General features: G+C 37.1%; 1 protein-coding gene and 1 pseudogene across 2 annotated transcripts; one reads left to right on the top strand and one right to left on the bottom strand.

The window, feature by feature from the left end:
* Nucleotides 1-2,015: 2,015 nt before the first annotated feature.
* LOC110927966 lies at nucleotides 2,016-2,617 on the bottom strand (annotated as a pseudogene).
* Nucleotides 2,618-4,757: 2,140 nt separating this feature from the next.
* On the top strand, nucleotides 4,758-8,939 carry LOC110929612 (adenine phosphoribosyltransferase 1). Of its 2 annotated transcripts, XM_022172771.2 has the most exons (6): nucleotides 4,760-4,976; nucleotides 5,440-5,550; nucleotides 7,176-7,268; nucleotides 7,543-7,692; nucleotides 7,897-7,955; nucleotides 8,652-8,939. In XM_022172771.2, the coding sequence occupies exons 1-6, from the start codon at nucleotides 4,868-4,870 to the stop codon at nucleotides 8,706-8,708; spliced, it is 579 nt and encodes a 192-aa protein (XP_022028463.1). In that variant the 5' UTR covers nucleotides 4,760-4,867; the 3' UTR covers nucleotides 8,709-8,939. The 2 variants fall into 2 exon arrangements, with proteins under 2 accessions (XP_035845038.1, XP_022028463.1); XM_035989145.1 differs by lacking the exon at nucleotides 5,440-5,550 and having other exon boundaries at nucleotides 4,758-4,976.
* Nucleotides 8,940-17,074: the final 8,135 nt, after the last annotated feature.

Below are 17,074 nucleotides of genomic sequence, written 5' to 3'. Positions count from 1 at the left end.
GTATATGTTTACGATTCACCCTTTACTCAGAATGGTTAACCTCTTTGAATATCATTTCCGCTCGTCCCTCCACTTGACCACCTGTACGTCATCACCTATTAACGCCAAACAAAAGAATTCTTTAAAAAAAACCCTAATTCTCCAAAATCCCCAATCAGCATACTCCGATCCTTGTCAGAAAAGCTTCCATTCTGACATGCGATCTCACTTTACCATCATTTCCATCCAATTCTAGCTTCTGTTGTCTTGAATGTAGGTTCAACAAGGTTTCATTCAACCTAATCGATCGACAATGTCAGAAGATGTGCTTCTACACTTTACCTCAAACTCTTCTAATCAATCTGACTCATTGTTGCCATCTAAAATCGCCAAACTCGAAGCTCGAATGGTCGGTTAAACCCCCACTGCTGTTGTGGTGTTTGCTATTCAGATTCCTGCTGCACAAACAGCGATGCGATCTTCGGCTAATTCTTCTTCTGCGATTGCTGCAAAGTTTGGAGCTAATTCTGCTAGTGGAATTTGTGTTGAATCGTTATATTCTAGTGATTCTGGAGAGGATGACAGTGTGAGTTATTTGAAATTGTTTTTGTTGATACGTATTTAAGTATATTTTCCAAATTAGGTTACAGATTTTGTTGAGGTGGCAAGATGTGGTGGTTAGGGTTTTAGGGTTAGGAAATTGGGGAATTGGGGAAGATAATGTGCATATGCAATTTTTTAGGTTTTATTTAAATAACAGAATGAATTGACAAGAATACCCTTAAATGAATAAACATAACTGAAAATTTTAACTTGGTTAGTGCCAAAGGACGTAGAGTGTAATAGGTTTTGCAAATAAAGGATTGTGACTGTAATTATTGAAGTTAAAGGCTATCCGTTGCAATCAGGTACAAACATAAAGGACGAAAAGTGTAATTTACCCCAAATTTTATACAAGCAACATACTTTCGACTCAACCTCAGTTCAAACATGTATACAAACCAGCAAGCTCAAGACAAATCAACTTGAAATTTTAACGAGCTAATTTACACAAACACTACATATTCCCAAACATATTCCCAAGCATATTATATTATAATATATATTAAAACGCATCATAAAAACACTATAACGACTACAATGTCTTTTTTACTTTTCAAAAATATATATTAAAACGCATCATAAAAACACTATAACGATCACAATGTTTTTTTTTACTTTTCAAAATTTGCAAATTAACCTCCTATACTATAAATAATATACGTTTTAACACAATAGTTTTATTTTTCTCCTATTACTTTCATCTGTTAGTTTTTTTTTACAAAAATCAAATACGCAATATAAATATTTTTTTTTTGAAAACGGCGCAACATCACATCACCAACAACATTTTTTCTGTTCGTTCAGGTTGTAACACCATTTCACCATTTTCTTCTAATTTTTACATTTATTTCGTTTTTTTGTTGTTTTACACATCTATATTTTGTAGCTTCATATTATTCTTTACCGTGCATTCCCGTTGTAAGACCATTCGGTGTGGAGAGGCATGAAGAGAAGGCGTTAACCGTCATGTGACAACCATGTAAGTAAGAGGGCATGGTAAAAAGAAGAGTAAATTACAAGTTTTGCCCTTTATGTTTGTCCCAAATTTTAGGCGCTGTCCTTTACCTTTAAAATTGATGAGTTTTGTCCTTAACGTTTCAAAATCCTGCACGTTATGTCCTTTAAGACAAACCCAGTTAGAGTTTTCTGTTAAGTTAGGTCATGTGCATTGCACACAAGGGTAAAACAGTCATTTCCCCTCCCCCACCTGTGTTTCCCCCTTTTAAAACCCTAATAACACCCCTTATTCATCTCCAAGACTCCAACCCCGATTCATCTTCATATCATTTAAATAGCAAATGTCTATCATAAAATTAACAACTAATGTTTCAAATCTCATAGTGTAAACCAATCAAGATCATCTAATTATTCCCCCAGATTTCCAACAGATCAGCTAATTAAAATACAAAAACAGATCTATACCTCACTCCTCATCAATTCGTCTTAGCAGGATCCGGCATCTGAAACAAACCACCACCAGCCGCTCCACGAGGCGGCGAAAACCCTAGAAACTTCTGCAAATTCATGCGAATACTAATCGAACACAAAAAATACAAAAACGCCATAGAACAATCCGTCATATCATCTCCACTCAATCCTCTATGACTCATCTTCTGCACAATCCTAATCGGCACAACCGGCAGCTTCGCAACCGCCTTACCTTCAAACAAATTGTTCAAAAACCCGAACACAACAAAGAGAACAAGAGCAACAACTCCGCCGGATTTGAGCTTGAAAAGCGATAAATCTCTGCTGGATTCTTTCAAGGAGGATTCGACGCGATCGATCTTTTGGTTTTGGACTTTTTGGAGACGGTGGTGGCGGTGGAGTCGGTTTTCATGGTTTCGAGCTTCTTAGAGGCGCGGTCGATGGAGGATTTGAGAGATTTGTAGGAGGTGGTGCGGTAGATTAGGATGTAGGAGATGGCTTCGCAGACGATGGCGGTGCAGATGGAGATTCCGACGACGGTTAGGCCGTCGGAGTATTTGAGGGAGGAGATCGAGGAAGCCATTGTTGTTGTTGACTAGTGGAATGTTTGATTACTGTATCAATCGCATGAATATTGGCCCAAGAAACCATTGCAGGCTCAATTGACATCGGATGGTGTAGAAGATGATGATGAGTTGATGAAGATGATATGAAGATGAATTGGGGTTGGGGATGAACATGGGGTGTTATTAGGGTTCTAAAAGGGGGAAACACAAGGGGGGGGGGATGACTGTTTTACCCTTGTGTGCATTGCACATGACATAATTTAACAGAAAATTCTAACTGGGTTTGCCTTACAGCACATAACGTGCAGGATTTTGAAACGTTAAGGACAAAACTTATCAATTTTAAAGGTAAAGGATAGCACCTGAAATTTGGGACAAACATAAAGGACAAAACTTGTAATTTACTCTAAAAAGAAAGCACGAGGTAGTATTGGGCGTGGAAATGTCCCCACCTAGTGTTTAAAAAAACTAACCAATCACAAGTCTCCTACCACAAACCACCAATCAACTCGCGTCACGTCGCCAACCAAATTGCCTCATACGCCAGTGAAGAATCCTCTGCCCTACACACAACGCCGTGAAAAACGCCAAGCACGGGGTTGTTTTGTGGGCACGCCAGATTTCCATGCCCACACCGTATACTCTAACGCGTGGTGGAAAATCCTAGTCTCATATTAATTAGATAGAGAAAAATGCCCGGATAGTCCCTGTGGTTTCGCCTTTTTTCACTATAGTCCCTAACTTTCTAAAATTACCTGAATAGTCCCTAAGTTTTCATTTTTTGTTCCCGGATAGTCCCTGGGTCTAACTTCAGTTTGTTTTCTCTGTTAAGAGGGTATGAAATGACAAAAATACCCTTTTCTTAAAAGCCAAACCATAGGGACTATCCGGGCATCTTCTTCATTTTTATTTATAAAACCCCACCACCACACTTTCAACCTCCACCAACCATCACCCTCCTCCACCCCCCACCATCGCCGGCTGCCGGTCATCCAGTGCCTCCGGCCGGCTGCCGGTCATCCTTTTAAGATTATAAACTTTTTGGATCAAGTGAATCTCCTTTGGAAAAGCTTTACATACTGTGAGCATTCCCTTATTGCTCGTAAAGATGTCAAGTTTGCGTTTAAGCTTGCGAGAGAAGCAATAAATTCCCAGATAAGCAAGGTGGAATCAACTCAAGAAAAGCTTGAAAACTGTGTAATATGCTTAGATGATAAATCTATAGGCTAATTCTTTTCAATTGAAGGTTGCACACACCGATACTGCTGTTCTTGTGTGAAGCAACATGTAGAGGTGAAACTGCTTAATGGTGTGTTACCAAAATGCCCCCATGAAGGTTGCGAGAATGAATTAAGAATTGAAAGCTGTGAGAAATTCTTGAACCCGAAGTTTACTGAGATGATGAGACAACGACTGAAAGAAGATTCCATTCTGGTGACAGAAAAAGTTTACTGTCCTTATCCTAAATGCTCCACATTGATGTCAACAATGAAGCTCTTGGATCGATTGATGAAATTGGAGCTATAACATGTTATAAATGCCACGGTATTTTTTGCATCAATTGTAGGGTTCCATGGCATACAAATATGAATTGTGAAGAGTACAAAAGAAGAAACCCCACGCCAATTGTGGAAGAATCAAAGCTTAAAAATCTGGCAGCAAGGAATTTGTGGCGGCAGTGAATAAAATGCAAGCATATGATAGAAGTAGCTGCGGGTTGCTATCATATGACCTGCGGGTACATTATCTTGATCTCCAGTTGAGCGTCTTCTACTTAAACGGATCTACAAAGATCCTCAAGAAAAGGATAACCGGCATCCGGCTGGAGGCACTGGATGACCGGCAGCCGACGATGGTGGATGGTGGAGGAGGGTGATGGTGGGTGGAGGTTGAAGATGAAATGTGGTGGTGGGGTTTTATAAATAAAAATGAAGAAGATGCCCGGATAGTCCCTATGGTTTGGCTTTTAAGGAAAGGGTATTTTTGTCATTTCACACCCTCTTAACAGAGAAAACAAACTGAAGTTAGACCCATGGACTATCCGGGAACAAAAAATGAAAACTTGGAGACTATTCAGGTAATTTTAGAAAGTTGGGAACTATAGGTGAAAAAAGGCGAAACCACAGGGACTATCCGGACATTTTTCTCAATTAGATATTAAGAAGTATTCCCAATGGCAATTCCGTTATTTCACTTACATTACAAAACCCCCCCATCGTTCTCACTGGTGCTCTCTGTGTCAAACCCTAGCTTCATCGCCGCCATCCGTACAGCAAAAAACCTCTCCAACAATGGCGGCAACTAACTCCGATCACAATCAAACAGATGCCGCCGTTAAAGACGTTCGTATCTCTCGTATTTCATCGTCAATTCGCGTCATACCGGACTTCCCTAAGCCAGGTACACACCGTAAACCTTTAACTGTTCGATTTAGGTTTTCAATTGCTGACGTCACGAGAGTATTGAACTTTTAACTGATCGATTTAGGTCTCAGTTGCTGACTTCACGAGATCATTGAACTGATAATTGATCGATTTAGGTTTTCTATTGCTGACGTCACGAGAGTTTTGAACTTCTAACTGTTCGATTTAGGTCTCAGTTGTTGACTTCACGAGATTATTGAACTGATAATTGATCGATTTAGGTTTTCTATTGCTGACGTCACGAGAGTTTTGAACTTTTAACTGATCGATTTAGGTCTCTGTTGCTGACTTCACGAGATTATTGAACTGATAATTGATCGATTTAGGTTTTCTATTGCTGACGTCACGAGAGTTTTGAACTTTTTAACTGTTCGATTTAGGTTTTCAATTGCTGACGTCACGAGAGTATTGAACTTTTAACTGATCGTATTTCTGTGTAGGGATCATGTTTCAGGATATTACGACGATGTTGCTTGATCCGGTGGCGTTTAAGGATACGATTGATTTGTTTGTTGAGAGGTATAGAGAGAAAAATATCTCTGTTGTTGCCGGTAAGGTGTTTGTTTAATGCTTGTTGTAGCTTTAGTCTGTAATGTTTTTATTGGTTGCATGAAGTATGATTTGATGGACATTTTGGTTTTATTGGTGTACTTAATTAAATGATATTGTTTAATAGATAATAGTTTAAGTTTGGCCATTTTGGTTTTTAGGTTAAGCATGATTTAATCTTAAGTTTTTGAGAAAAAATCTGGTCACGTTTGTTTAAGAACCAATGTTATGTTGAGACCTGCGAGAATTGTATAAGCATGTCTACGTATAGCTTCAATTGAAGGGTAAAATTGGGAAAAAATGGTTTATTTCTCAATTTACTTAATAAGATATTAAGATCTATGTGCAATTTACTTAATAAGATATTAAGTTCTATGTGCAATTTACTTAATTTGATATTAAGATCTATGTGCACATATGCACTTAGACAAAAGACGATAAAAATCATGTTTTCAAAATAAGATCTAAATGCATTCTAGTCAATTTGTATGATAAATAGTACAAGGGTTAAAGCAATTACATGGTTCTCGCAGTTCTCAACATATTATTGGTTCTATGTATCAGTATATGTGTGTATGTGTTGTGTTTTAAAACATGACTCATAATTAAGTCTTAATTTTCTCTTTAAAACTAGCAGAATTACACATGTTATCAGGAGTGGATTTGATCAAATCAGAAACAAGTGTGTGTGTTTGTATAATTGTATTTTATTTATTTATTTTTATATTTTTGCAAGAAGCCTCTCACAACAGTTGTTTTCAGCGAGTCTGTGTGTATTTCTAAAAGATGACTCATAAGGTCTATCCTTGGAATGCTTGTAATGTCTTCAAGGCATTCACCTTTTGATTCCTGTGAATCTTGTAGTACTTTTCTTTTACTGTTTTACATACAGTGCATTGTGAGGTCTGGTGTCCTTCCTCTATTTTCTTACCTTCACTGAGGTGTTTTAGCTGGTTTACTGGTTGTTCCACTTACCACTCGTTCGGAAGTTTTTTTATGCCTTTTTCATTTCAAAACTCATGTTGAAAACCTTCTTTATTCCAAGAAATATTTCTTTTTGTGATGAGGCTCCTAAACTTATAAGGGATTTATGGCTAACTCGTAAGTCTTCATATTAATAACTTTTATTACCACCCTGATTATGATTATTTCTTTTTGCAATGCTATCGTATCATCGGCATGACAAATCTCTTCTAATTCTTATCATGCGTTTATCTTAGTTATCCTCCTAACACCAAGGCATATCTGCTTTGATCCTCTTATTTCAAAAACCCATTTAAGCCATCATGTTCATTTTCATGAAGCCATTTTTCCATCTTATGTGATTTCTTGTTGGTCTTCACTCTAACCATGACATTGGTTCCTTAAGATTAAACGTAACTCTTATCATTCTATCGGACTGTGGTTAGACTAAAGGGGCAGATTATCATGGATGTGGCTTGAGTTGAGTATTTAATACATAGAACATATTCTCATTGAAGTTCCTTCACTTTGTTAGTACCCTGATTGTGTAATTATTCCCGCCATTCCTTTCCAGCTACACATTGTTCACAGTTTATTTCTTGATATTTCTAGTTGATTTTTTAATTCGTTGATTTTGCTAACTGAATTTAGTGTCATAATGCAGGTGTTGAAGCAAGAGGGTTCATATTTGGTCCTCCTATTGCATTGGCTCTTGGCGCGAAATTTGTTCCCATCAGAAAACCCAACAAGTTACCTGGTATGATTTTGTCGTCTGTGACTTTTTTAGTTCTATCACTTGAATGTAAAGAATATATGTCTACATAATATTTGATAGTTAGGTTTTTGGATAGTGACTTGTAACACACACACACACACATATATAAGCATATATTAGGTGTGGTAAAGTTAGTTTGATACATCGTGATCAACTGTATCTTTTCCAACACAGACATGCAGGTAGACCCTTTAATAACAATAAACAAGTTTTGTAAGGTGCTATAGTAAGCCTCGAGCCTTTATTGTTCTTTCAGGAGAGGTTATATCAGAAGAATATTCCTTGGAATACGGGACCGACATAATGGAGATGCATGTTGGAGCTGTACAGAAGGGTGAACGTGTACTCGTAATAGATGATTTAATTGCAACCGGTGGAACCTTGGTGGCTGCAATCAAGCTACTTGGTAAGCATAATTCATCGAAAACGGGTTGGTACTTGGTAGGTCGGGTAACAGGTCAAAATGGGTCCAGGTCAACTGGGTTTGGGTCAAAGCGGGTCGCAACACAGTTTCTAACTTATATCATATATTTTTATGATAACATATTGCCTGTGTAATACTGATAGTTTGTGTATTTTTTTGTTCTTTCTGTCTTGTTATATGTTGCAGAGCGGGTCGGAGCGGATGTAGTCGAGTGTGCTTGTGTCATTGAATTAGCTGACCTGAAGGTACGGCCTTTCTTTTTATTATTTTAAGGGGTGTTTGGGCGTGCACATCGGTTTGAGTATGTTTGTTTTAAGAGGATGGGTTTGGAGGAATAGGGTTGATACCTATAAAACTGGGTATTCTTCATACCCACGTAAATGGTTAGGTTTAAAAGCGTATACCCATAGTGATCTCCGAGTCAAAACCAAATTTCATCTTAATACATCTTAAGGATCTAGGAGATCAAATCCATACTTCTTTAGATTATTTGACGAAGGTCAACTTAGAGGTGGTAGGTCAAACCCGTTTACTTGTGAATGGGCTAGTATTCGTTGTGTTTTTACGTCAAACGGGTCAACTAAAACATTTAGCTACAAAAGGGAAATTGTCAAGTGGGTAAAGCGCATGCGACGCATTACATGGTATTAGTGGGGTCATGAGTTTTTTTTTAACGGGGTCTCATGGCTAAAAAAAGTTGTCCAAGGTGCATTTTTAATGCACAACACGTCACAAATTGCTTTAGATTACTATTGTAATAGTATAATTTTAGCATGGGAAAAAAGTTTCTTTTCGGTCAACTCAACGTGTTCATTTTGCTGTGTGTACGTCGACTACTTGATGGTGCCTTGGTGGATGATCTAGGTCATTAGTTAATTCGTCTAACGATGTATATTACAGCTGTGTGTGTAACAACTTTTGTACGTGGATTGTAATTTCAGGGTCGGGACCGGCTAGGTGACAAGCCGCTATTTGTGCTCGTAAGCTCGACTTGTTGAATTATTTCTTGAACATTTTAATTATTGTTCGGCCTGAATGGTTTCCGGGGATGGCATTGAAGGTTTCTAAGACCCCATTCCTGACGTATCGTAGCTTGTATTATAAAGAGATTAATTAATATCACAATGCTTTTCATTCGGGTATGCTACTTTCGGCTGGTGGTTATGAACCGTGTAAGACTTGTATTTTTAATTTTTAAGTTTTATTCATGGCCATGTTATGTCTTCTTACTAATCTTTTTTCACCTTCGGTGTGTAATGGTTTTACAAGTTTTAACCACCTATTACTTAATTTTATATAATATTCAAAAGAAATAAATTACAAAAACAAAGGAGGATGAAACTGATTGGCTGAAAAGACAGTGGGCCCACCTTTCTTCCTCACCTGCCTTGCCTGGTGTCTTTACGCCGTGGATAACGCCCAATGTGGCGGTGTTTAACGCCAAGGTAACGGCCACATTTAACACTTGGGGCATTACCACATTAAACACAGCCTAAAAGCTAGTTTACATCAAGATGTAAGAGTTAAATGCCATTTTAGTCCTTGTGGTTTGTGCTATTTTGCCAGTTTAGTTAAAAGGTTTTATTTTTCACCTGTGGGTTCAAAAAGGTTTCACCCTTGCCATTTTAGTCCACTGAGTTAACTTCATCTATTATTTTTCGTTAATGAGAAGGGCAATTCGGTCATTTTATATGGCTGAATTGGCTTCTAGTTAACATATTTACATTTAAAATGACCGAATTGCCCTTCTCGTTAACAAAAAAAATGGATGAAGTTAACCCAGTGGACTAAAATGGCAACGGTGAAACATTTTTGGACCCAAAGACGAAAAATGAAATCTTTGGTCTAAACTGACAAAATGACCCAAACTAAATAGACTAAAATGACATTTAACTCAAAGGTGTAATCTTTAACAATGGCGTACTACACTACTACTATACTACTTAACTTGGTGATTGGTGGGCTTTTCCTATATTTGAGTCTAGTAGCCCATTGGACTAACAAGGTACCCTATAAATTATGACAACAAAAAAAAAAAGATACCAGACAGGCCGGTATAGGCAACTCTTTAATTTATCAACCTAAATAAATAAACATTTATAGAACATCACAATTTTATCCTATCAATAAAAATGGGTCAAGTTATTCTACAAACGCTTCTAATTGTAAGAAGTGTAAGAAGGATTTATAGAGTTACAAGTGTCTAATAACCTAAAACTAAACCCACTACATCACCACCAAAAACCTAAACACCCACCCCCACCCAAAAACCTAACCCCCCCCCCCCCCCCCAAAAAAAAACCTAAACCCCCACCCCAACCCCCACCCCGGAAAAAAAAACCAAAAAAAACTATACCTCAAAACCCCCCCAAAAACCTAACCCCCCACCCCCCAAAAACCTAAAAAAACCCTAACCCCCACCCAAAAACCCTAAACACCCACCCCCACCCCCCTCCCCGGACAAAAAAACCAAACCAAAAAACACTATACCTCAAAAACCCCCAAAAACCTAACCCCCCACCTCCACCCCCCAAAAACCTAAAAAAACCCTAATCCTCCCCCCCTCAAAAACCTAAAAAAAAACTAAACACCCATCCCCACCACCACTATAGTCATTTTTTAGTGGGGTTTTTTTTTGTGTAGTGGGTTTTTTTGATTATTGGACACTTGTCACTCTAAATCCTTCTTACACTTCTTACAATTAGGATTCTTTGTATTTGATCCTAATCCTATAAAAATGTCAAAGAAGATTGTATTATGTTTTTTCAACTTATAGTGTTTTAACACGTTACCACCTTATCTATATTGTATTATGCTTTGCAATGCAACACATATTAATAGAAAACTGTTTCTTTTAACTGACATGCGTAAAGAACAAACAAATGCATGCACATAGTTTGATATATGATTAATAAATATTTTCAATAGAAAAAAATGTGATCTTCATAATCCCAACAAGATCATAAAATGTGTTAGGTAAATATTTTGTTTGCAATTATAAATTTGCTGCAAACATAATAAGGGAATGAAATTTCAAATTCCGTTGACATTGTAGCAATAAAAAAATTGTTTTGACTATTATAACAAAAACAAAGGTTTGATAGTAAACTTGTAATCTATAGTTTGTTGGTCCAAAGGTAGCTGTAATGAGTTGACCTCCAAATGTTCTGGAAGCTGTTGATTTTTGTTTATTATTTTATTTTTGTTTCTATTACTTTTTTTTTTTCCCTGAAAGGTGAATTTCATTAAGAACCGACCGGTCAAGCCAAAAAACGCAGAATCAAACCATACCAACTACAACATATACATCGGATAATTACAATTCATATACTATAATAATTATAGTAATTTGGTCAAAACTCATTTTAAACAAAAAACAATGAGTTGTAGGTAACCAATGGAAATCGAGATAAAAGTCAAGCTTTTGGGTTTTATTAGATAAAACTCTTTTTTATTAGAATCATCCTTTAGTATATTCATATTCATTGTTGCGAGAACTAAATAAGCCATCAAACATTTCATGATTATTATGACGCAATATAATGTTTATGTCTTAATAAACATGTTTGAATAATCATTTGGTGTCTTAATACTAACTAGTGAGATTACCTACGCTACGCGACGGATTTTTGGTCAGTACTGATTTGACTTGATACTATACCGACACTTACTATAACTTACTAATGTTAGAAATCGTAAACTTAACATTATTTCTAATTGCATTTGTATAAACACATACTAAATTGGACAAACTTTATTTGATTATTTCTTTTGATTGCATTTGTAAAAAAAATTGGACGCGTAATCATTGATAATTGCATTTGTATAAAACAAAAAATTGCATCTATTAAAACTAAAATATAACTAAGTTATACTAGCTACTCATATATGAATAATACATAAAATTTCTGTAAAATATAACTAAGTTATGCTTTTATTTATACGATACCCCTATGTATATACATTGTATAGTCATGTCCTACATTAAAATTTCTGTAAATTTACATTTATGACATAACATATATGAATCTTTATATATAAATCACCAGTTAATTCTTTTGTTAATATAATAATACAAATATTTATTAAAATTGAGAATTTACATTACTACTCTCTCATATATCTTTTCAATACATTGTAATATGTTTCACATTAGAAGTTTAGAACAAATTAACTGAAAAATAATCTTTATCAGACACCTAGTAAGGCTAGTGTCATATATTTAACTGGAAAATGGGATCTTCACAATCCCAACAAATCATAAAATGTGTTAGGATCATATCTTGTTTGTAAGTATATATTTGCTGGAAATTACAGGGAATAAAATATCAAATATCGTTTGACATTGCAGCATTAAAAAAATGTTTGACCATCATAAGTCAAACACAGGGTTTTAGTGTTAAATTAAAACATACCTGTTAAAGTGTTATGAGTTGACTTATGAAATATTATATAAATTCCTTAGTTCTAGAAATAGTTGACTTTTGTTTTATTTTTGACTCATTTTATCAGATAATTAATTAGTTATAGTGATATAGTCAAAACTCGTTTTAAACAAAAAATAAAAATAAAAAGTTGACTTGTTGGTAACCAATGAAAAATGAGACCAACTAAAAAACTTAAGTTTTTATTATATAAAAAGCCATTTTTATTAAACAATTGTTACTTTAACGGACATGAGATATGTATTCATGTTCTCATAGGTATGAAAATGTAAAAGTCAACAGAAATTTCACATTTGTAATCGTATAAACATACAAAAGAATTCACTTTGTTGCATCAAAAAGTTCACCAATGTATAAATCAATTTCATTTGTTGTATTAGAAAATTCACCAATGTATAAATCAATTTCATCTGTTGTTTATCACCCGAAAAAGGTTAAAAAGTTTATTTTATTATCCATTCGATAATCACGTAAGGATCATGAAAGAGAAGACAATTTACCTGACGAAAGAAAATAGTTAGTTATGGTTTTCTACATATCCATTGGTAGTAAAGGGCTTGTGACCTAGCGTTATATATCAAGCTGTGTTATAAAGGGGTTCCTTCCAAAGTGGTAGAGAGTTATAGTCTCATGATGAACATTGGTGTAGATTTAGAAGTATATTTAGAATGTGTGTGATAGATGTTCTATAAAAAAACAAATTCATTGGTGACCCGTAGAAAATTACTGACCGGTTGCTGGCGAAAACGTCAAAAAGATTAAAAAAAGAAGTTTAAAAGTCGTGTTACTGATCAAATATCCAGTCAGATATGTGATGGTGAAGAGTTTGTTAATAACCTGTCGTTCATATTGTCATTGTTGATCCATTGGTGTTCCATTAGTGCATGTCTTGTTGGTGATTCGTTGATGAGTACACATTTTGTAATACATTACTAATATTCGTTGGTTTTTTGTTGATGCGTATTATGTCGGTGATTGTCAGTGAATGCATATTTAGTAATTTGTCATTAAAATTATTCGTTGTTGATCCGTTGGTGAAGATTTTACTTGTGATCGGTTTCCCCACAGACCTTTACCGATGATTGCAAGCATCAATAATATATTTATCCGTCTATGAAATTGTGGGGCATTTTATTTTTATTTTTTTCAAGTATATAAGTATGTTATATGTTTATCTGTAAACAACTTTAACAAAACTTACATGTTTCTTATAGCAGCTATAAAGGTAAATATGAGTGCACTTCACAAGATCGGAATACCTAATGAAAGCTTAGTGACTTGAAATGGACAAAAAACAAAGCCTTTAAGCAACTTTGGTGAAACACTTAGGGGGCGTTTGGTTCGCGGAATGTTTTAGAATTGGAATTGGAATTTGTATAAGAATTAGAATTTGAAGGAATTAGATTTGGAATTTAAACATTCCAATTGGAATTGGAAATTATTGGAATTGGAATCTCAATTCCATTTTTGTTGTGTTTGGTTGTCAAATGAATTGGAATTCATCACCCCGGCACCCACAACCACTAGTACGTGTTGTAACGGTTCGCGTCGAAGCGGTTCGATTCGAAAAGGTATGGGTCGAAACGGTTCGCGTCGAAATGGTACAGGTCGAAACGGTACGGGTCAAAACGGACGCGTCGAAACAGTTCGCGTCGAAACGGTATAGGTCGAAACGTTACGGGTCGAAACCGTTTATAAAGGATTATTTTGTGTGTTTTGGTCTTATCTGTGAGTCGACATGTATATATTATGATAGTAGACCATTTTTATTTTCAGTCATATGAATGTTTGGCCATACATGAGCAGAGGATGTGACCAACTCCACTTTCGCCATCGAAACATTACGGTTCGAAACCGTTTATAAAGGATTATTTTGTATGTTTTGGTCTTATTTGTGAGTCGACATGTATATATTAATGATAGTAAACCATTTTTATTTTCAGCCATATGAATGTTTGGCCATACATGAGCGGAGGATGTGACCAACTCCACTTTCGCCATCGAAACGTTACGGGTCGAAACCGTTCGCGTCGAAACGGTACGGGTCGAAACCGTTACTGGTCGAAACCGTTGGCGTCGAAACGTTACGGATCGAAAATGTTCGCGTCCAAACGGTACGAGTCGAAACAGTTCGTGTCGAAACGGTACGGGTCGAAACGGTTCCGATTGAAACCAGTATGGGTCAAAACGGTACGGTTTAAAACGGTGCGGGTCGAAACGGTCGAAGATTCCAATGAAATTACTTTAATTCCTTCACATATAGGAAGGATTTTGAATTCCTTTAGTTAAAGGAATTTGAAGGAATTCATGCCTAATTCCAATTCCAATTCCATTGTCAGCCAAACACATAAAGATTAGAATTGAGATTCCAATTCCATCAAATTCTGTGAACCAAACATCTTAAGAGATGAAATTCAAATTTCAATTCCCTTAAATTCTATTGAATTCATGCAAACCAAACGCCCCCTTAGAGAATTTGGTTACCATTGGATAAAGTTTTCTAGTTTTTTATGAGTTACATATACGTATGGGCGAAGCTCTTAAGGGGCGGGAGGGGGTGGTAAACTCCCCGAACTTTTCGCTCAGTAGTGGAGAGTATGTTTCGTATAGAAATTTTTGGGTATATACGTTTTCGACCCCCCGGTTTTATAGAAATTTTTAGGTCCGATAACTTCCGCCCCCAGTCGAAAATCTCAAGCTTCACTACTACATATACGAAATATTTTATGTACAACAAAAATTGATGGTGGGAATCGGGCAATGATTTTTAATTGTATTGACAATGAAAAGTTTTAGTATATTGTAAACGACCGTCAAAATAATTTAAATAGTATTTGACCTATCACCTATTAGTCGTTTCATAGGAGACTTGGTTTTGTTAACTTGGGTTTACGTAGACTGTCGGCTGAACAAGGGGATGATCTTGTGGTCCCATTCACGGTAGAGGAGATCGAGTGTGCCATATGGATTGCAAGGGAGGGAAAGCGCCAAGGCTAGATGGTTTTTCATTCCGTTTTGTCAAAAGATTTTGGGACAAGCTTAAACCTTTCATTACTCTTCGTTCATTGCCCTTTTGCCTAAGATAAACGACCCTCAAACGATTGGGGATTTTCGGCCGATCTCTCTTATTGGCTCTCTGTACAAAATTATCGCGAAAGTCCTAGCCAACCGGTTGAAGCCTATGCTGGGGGATCTCATCTCACCTACTCAGTCGGCTTTTGTAGGTGGTCGTAACATTTTGGATGGCCCTTTAGTGATTAGTGAAGTAGTTTCTTGGGCGAAAAAATGTAAGAAAAAGGTAATGCTTCTCAAAGTCGATTTCGAGAAGGCACACGACACTCTTAATTGGAAAATTTTGTTGCGGGTTCTAGACGGCATGGGTTTTCATGACAAATGGGTGAAATGGATCTCCGGTTGTCTTAGTTCGGGCAAAGGGTCGGTCCTCATTAACGGATCCCGACCTGTGAGTTTGTGTATAGAAGAGGCTTAAGGCAAGGTGACCCGCTGTCTCCTTCCCTTTTCATCCTCGCCATGGAAGTTATTGTTATGTTTATCAAGAATGCGTCCGAGCTGGGTTTGTTCAAGGGAGTAGATTTGCCTTACCAGAGCCCGACAGTGACGCATTTATGTTATGCTGATAACATAATATTCATGGGCGAATGGTCGGACAAGAATGCGGTTAGCTTGTCTAGGTTTTTAAGGTGATTTCACTTACTCACTGGGCTGAAAATAAACCTACATAAGAGCCAGCTGTTCGGAATCGGGGTGGACGACGGGGAGATATCTCGGGTAGCAGGCATCATCAACTGCGGGGTCGCGTCGTTCCCGTTTGTGTATCTTGGTTTGCCTAATAGGGCTAACCTGAAGAGGGTTAAGTTCTGGAACCAGTGGTTAGAAAATTTCAGAAAAAGCTTTTGTCTTGGAAGGCAAAGACTCTCTTGTTTGCGGGCCGTGTTACTCTCACAAAGGCCGTGCTTGGAAGCTTACCGTCGTATTTTCTCGGGGTATTTAGAGCACCAAAATCTGTTCTAAACACTCCTAAAGGGTTAAGGAGGTCGTTTATTTGGGGTAACTGGAATGACCAATAAAATTAAATGGGTTAGGTGGAATAAGTTAACTAAACCAAAAGAGCTTGGGAGGCGTCGGATTAGGAGGGCTGCAAGAATTCAGTTTGGCTATGGTAACTAAGTGGTGGTGGAGGTTCAAGAACAACCCGGACCAATTGTGGACGAAGGTTATTGCAGCTATTCACGGGCATCTCAGAGGTAATAATTTAATTCCGCTGAATAAGTCTATTCATGGATGGTGGAAAGATATTGGGTCCATGGAAGGGTGTCTCGCAAAGGTGGGCATTGATGTCAAAGATAGGTTAAAGGTTGTTGTGGGTAATGGCACCTCTGTTTGCTACTGGAAAGACGTGTGGGTCGGCTCAACATCGCTGAAAAACATGTTCCCGCTACTGTTTCGTTTGGCGACTGATAAAGAGGCTGCGGTCTCTTCTTATATGGGCTTGGTGGGTTCCGTTGTGACATGGAGTTGGGGATGGGTCAAGGACCCATCTACGACTGCAGAATGGGCTCAGCTGGGCACCCTTATGGGCTTGATTCAACAGGTGCAGATGAAGAACGGATTGGACCAGTGGGTTTGGCAAAGCGACACGGGTGAAGACTTTTCAATGAGTGGGTTGCGTAGTGCTAGAATGTCGGTTCAAAACGATGCAGGCCCGTTTAACTGGAATGCTTGGGCCCCACTTGTCACACCCCGACCACGTAAAACAACAAATCGTGGCGGAAACGTCGGGGAGTGTTGTAACAGAATCATTGTTTCATAACCATGGATACAAAAAGAGTTTCGTTTTATTGATAAATTTAAACATTAATATTGTCTTAACACATAACAAACAAGTTACATATTGACTA

This window comes from Helianthus annuus, chromosome 4, assembly GCF_002127325.2.
Source record: "Helianthus annuus cultivar XRQ/B chromosome 4, HanXRQr2.0-SUNRISE, whole genome shotgun sequence".
NCBI lineage: Eukaryota > Viridiplantae > Streptophyta > Magnoliopsida > Asterales > Asteraceae > Helianthus > Helianthus annuus.
The sequence above is the reverse complement of the archived record's forward strand: the minus strand, read 5'-3'. Positions and strand labels throughout refer to the sequence as shown.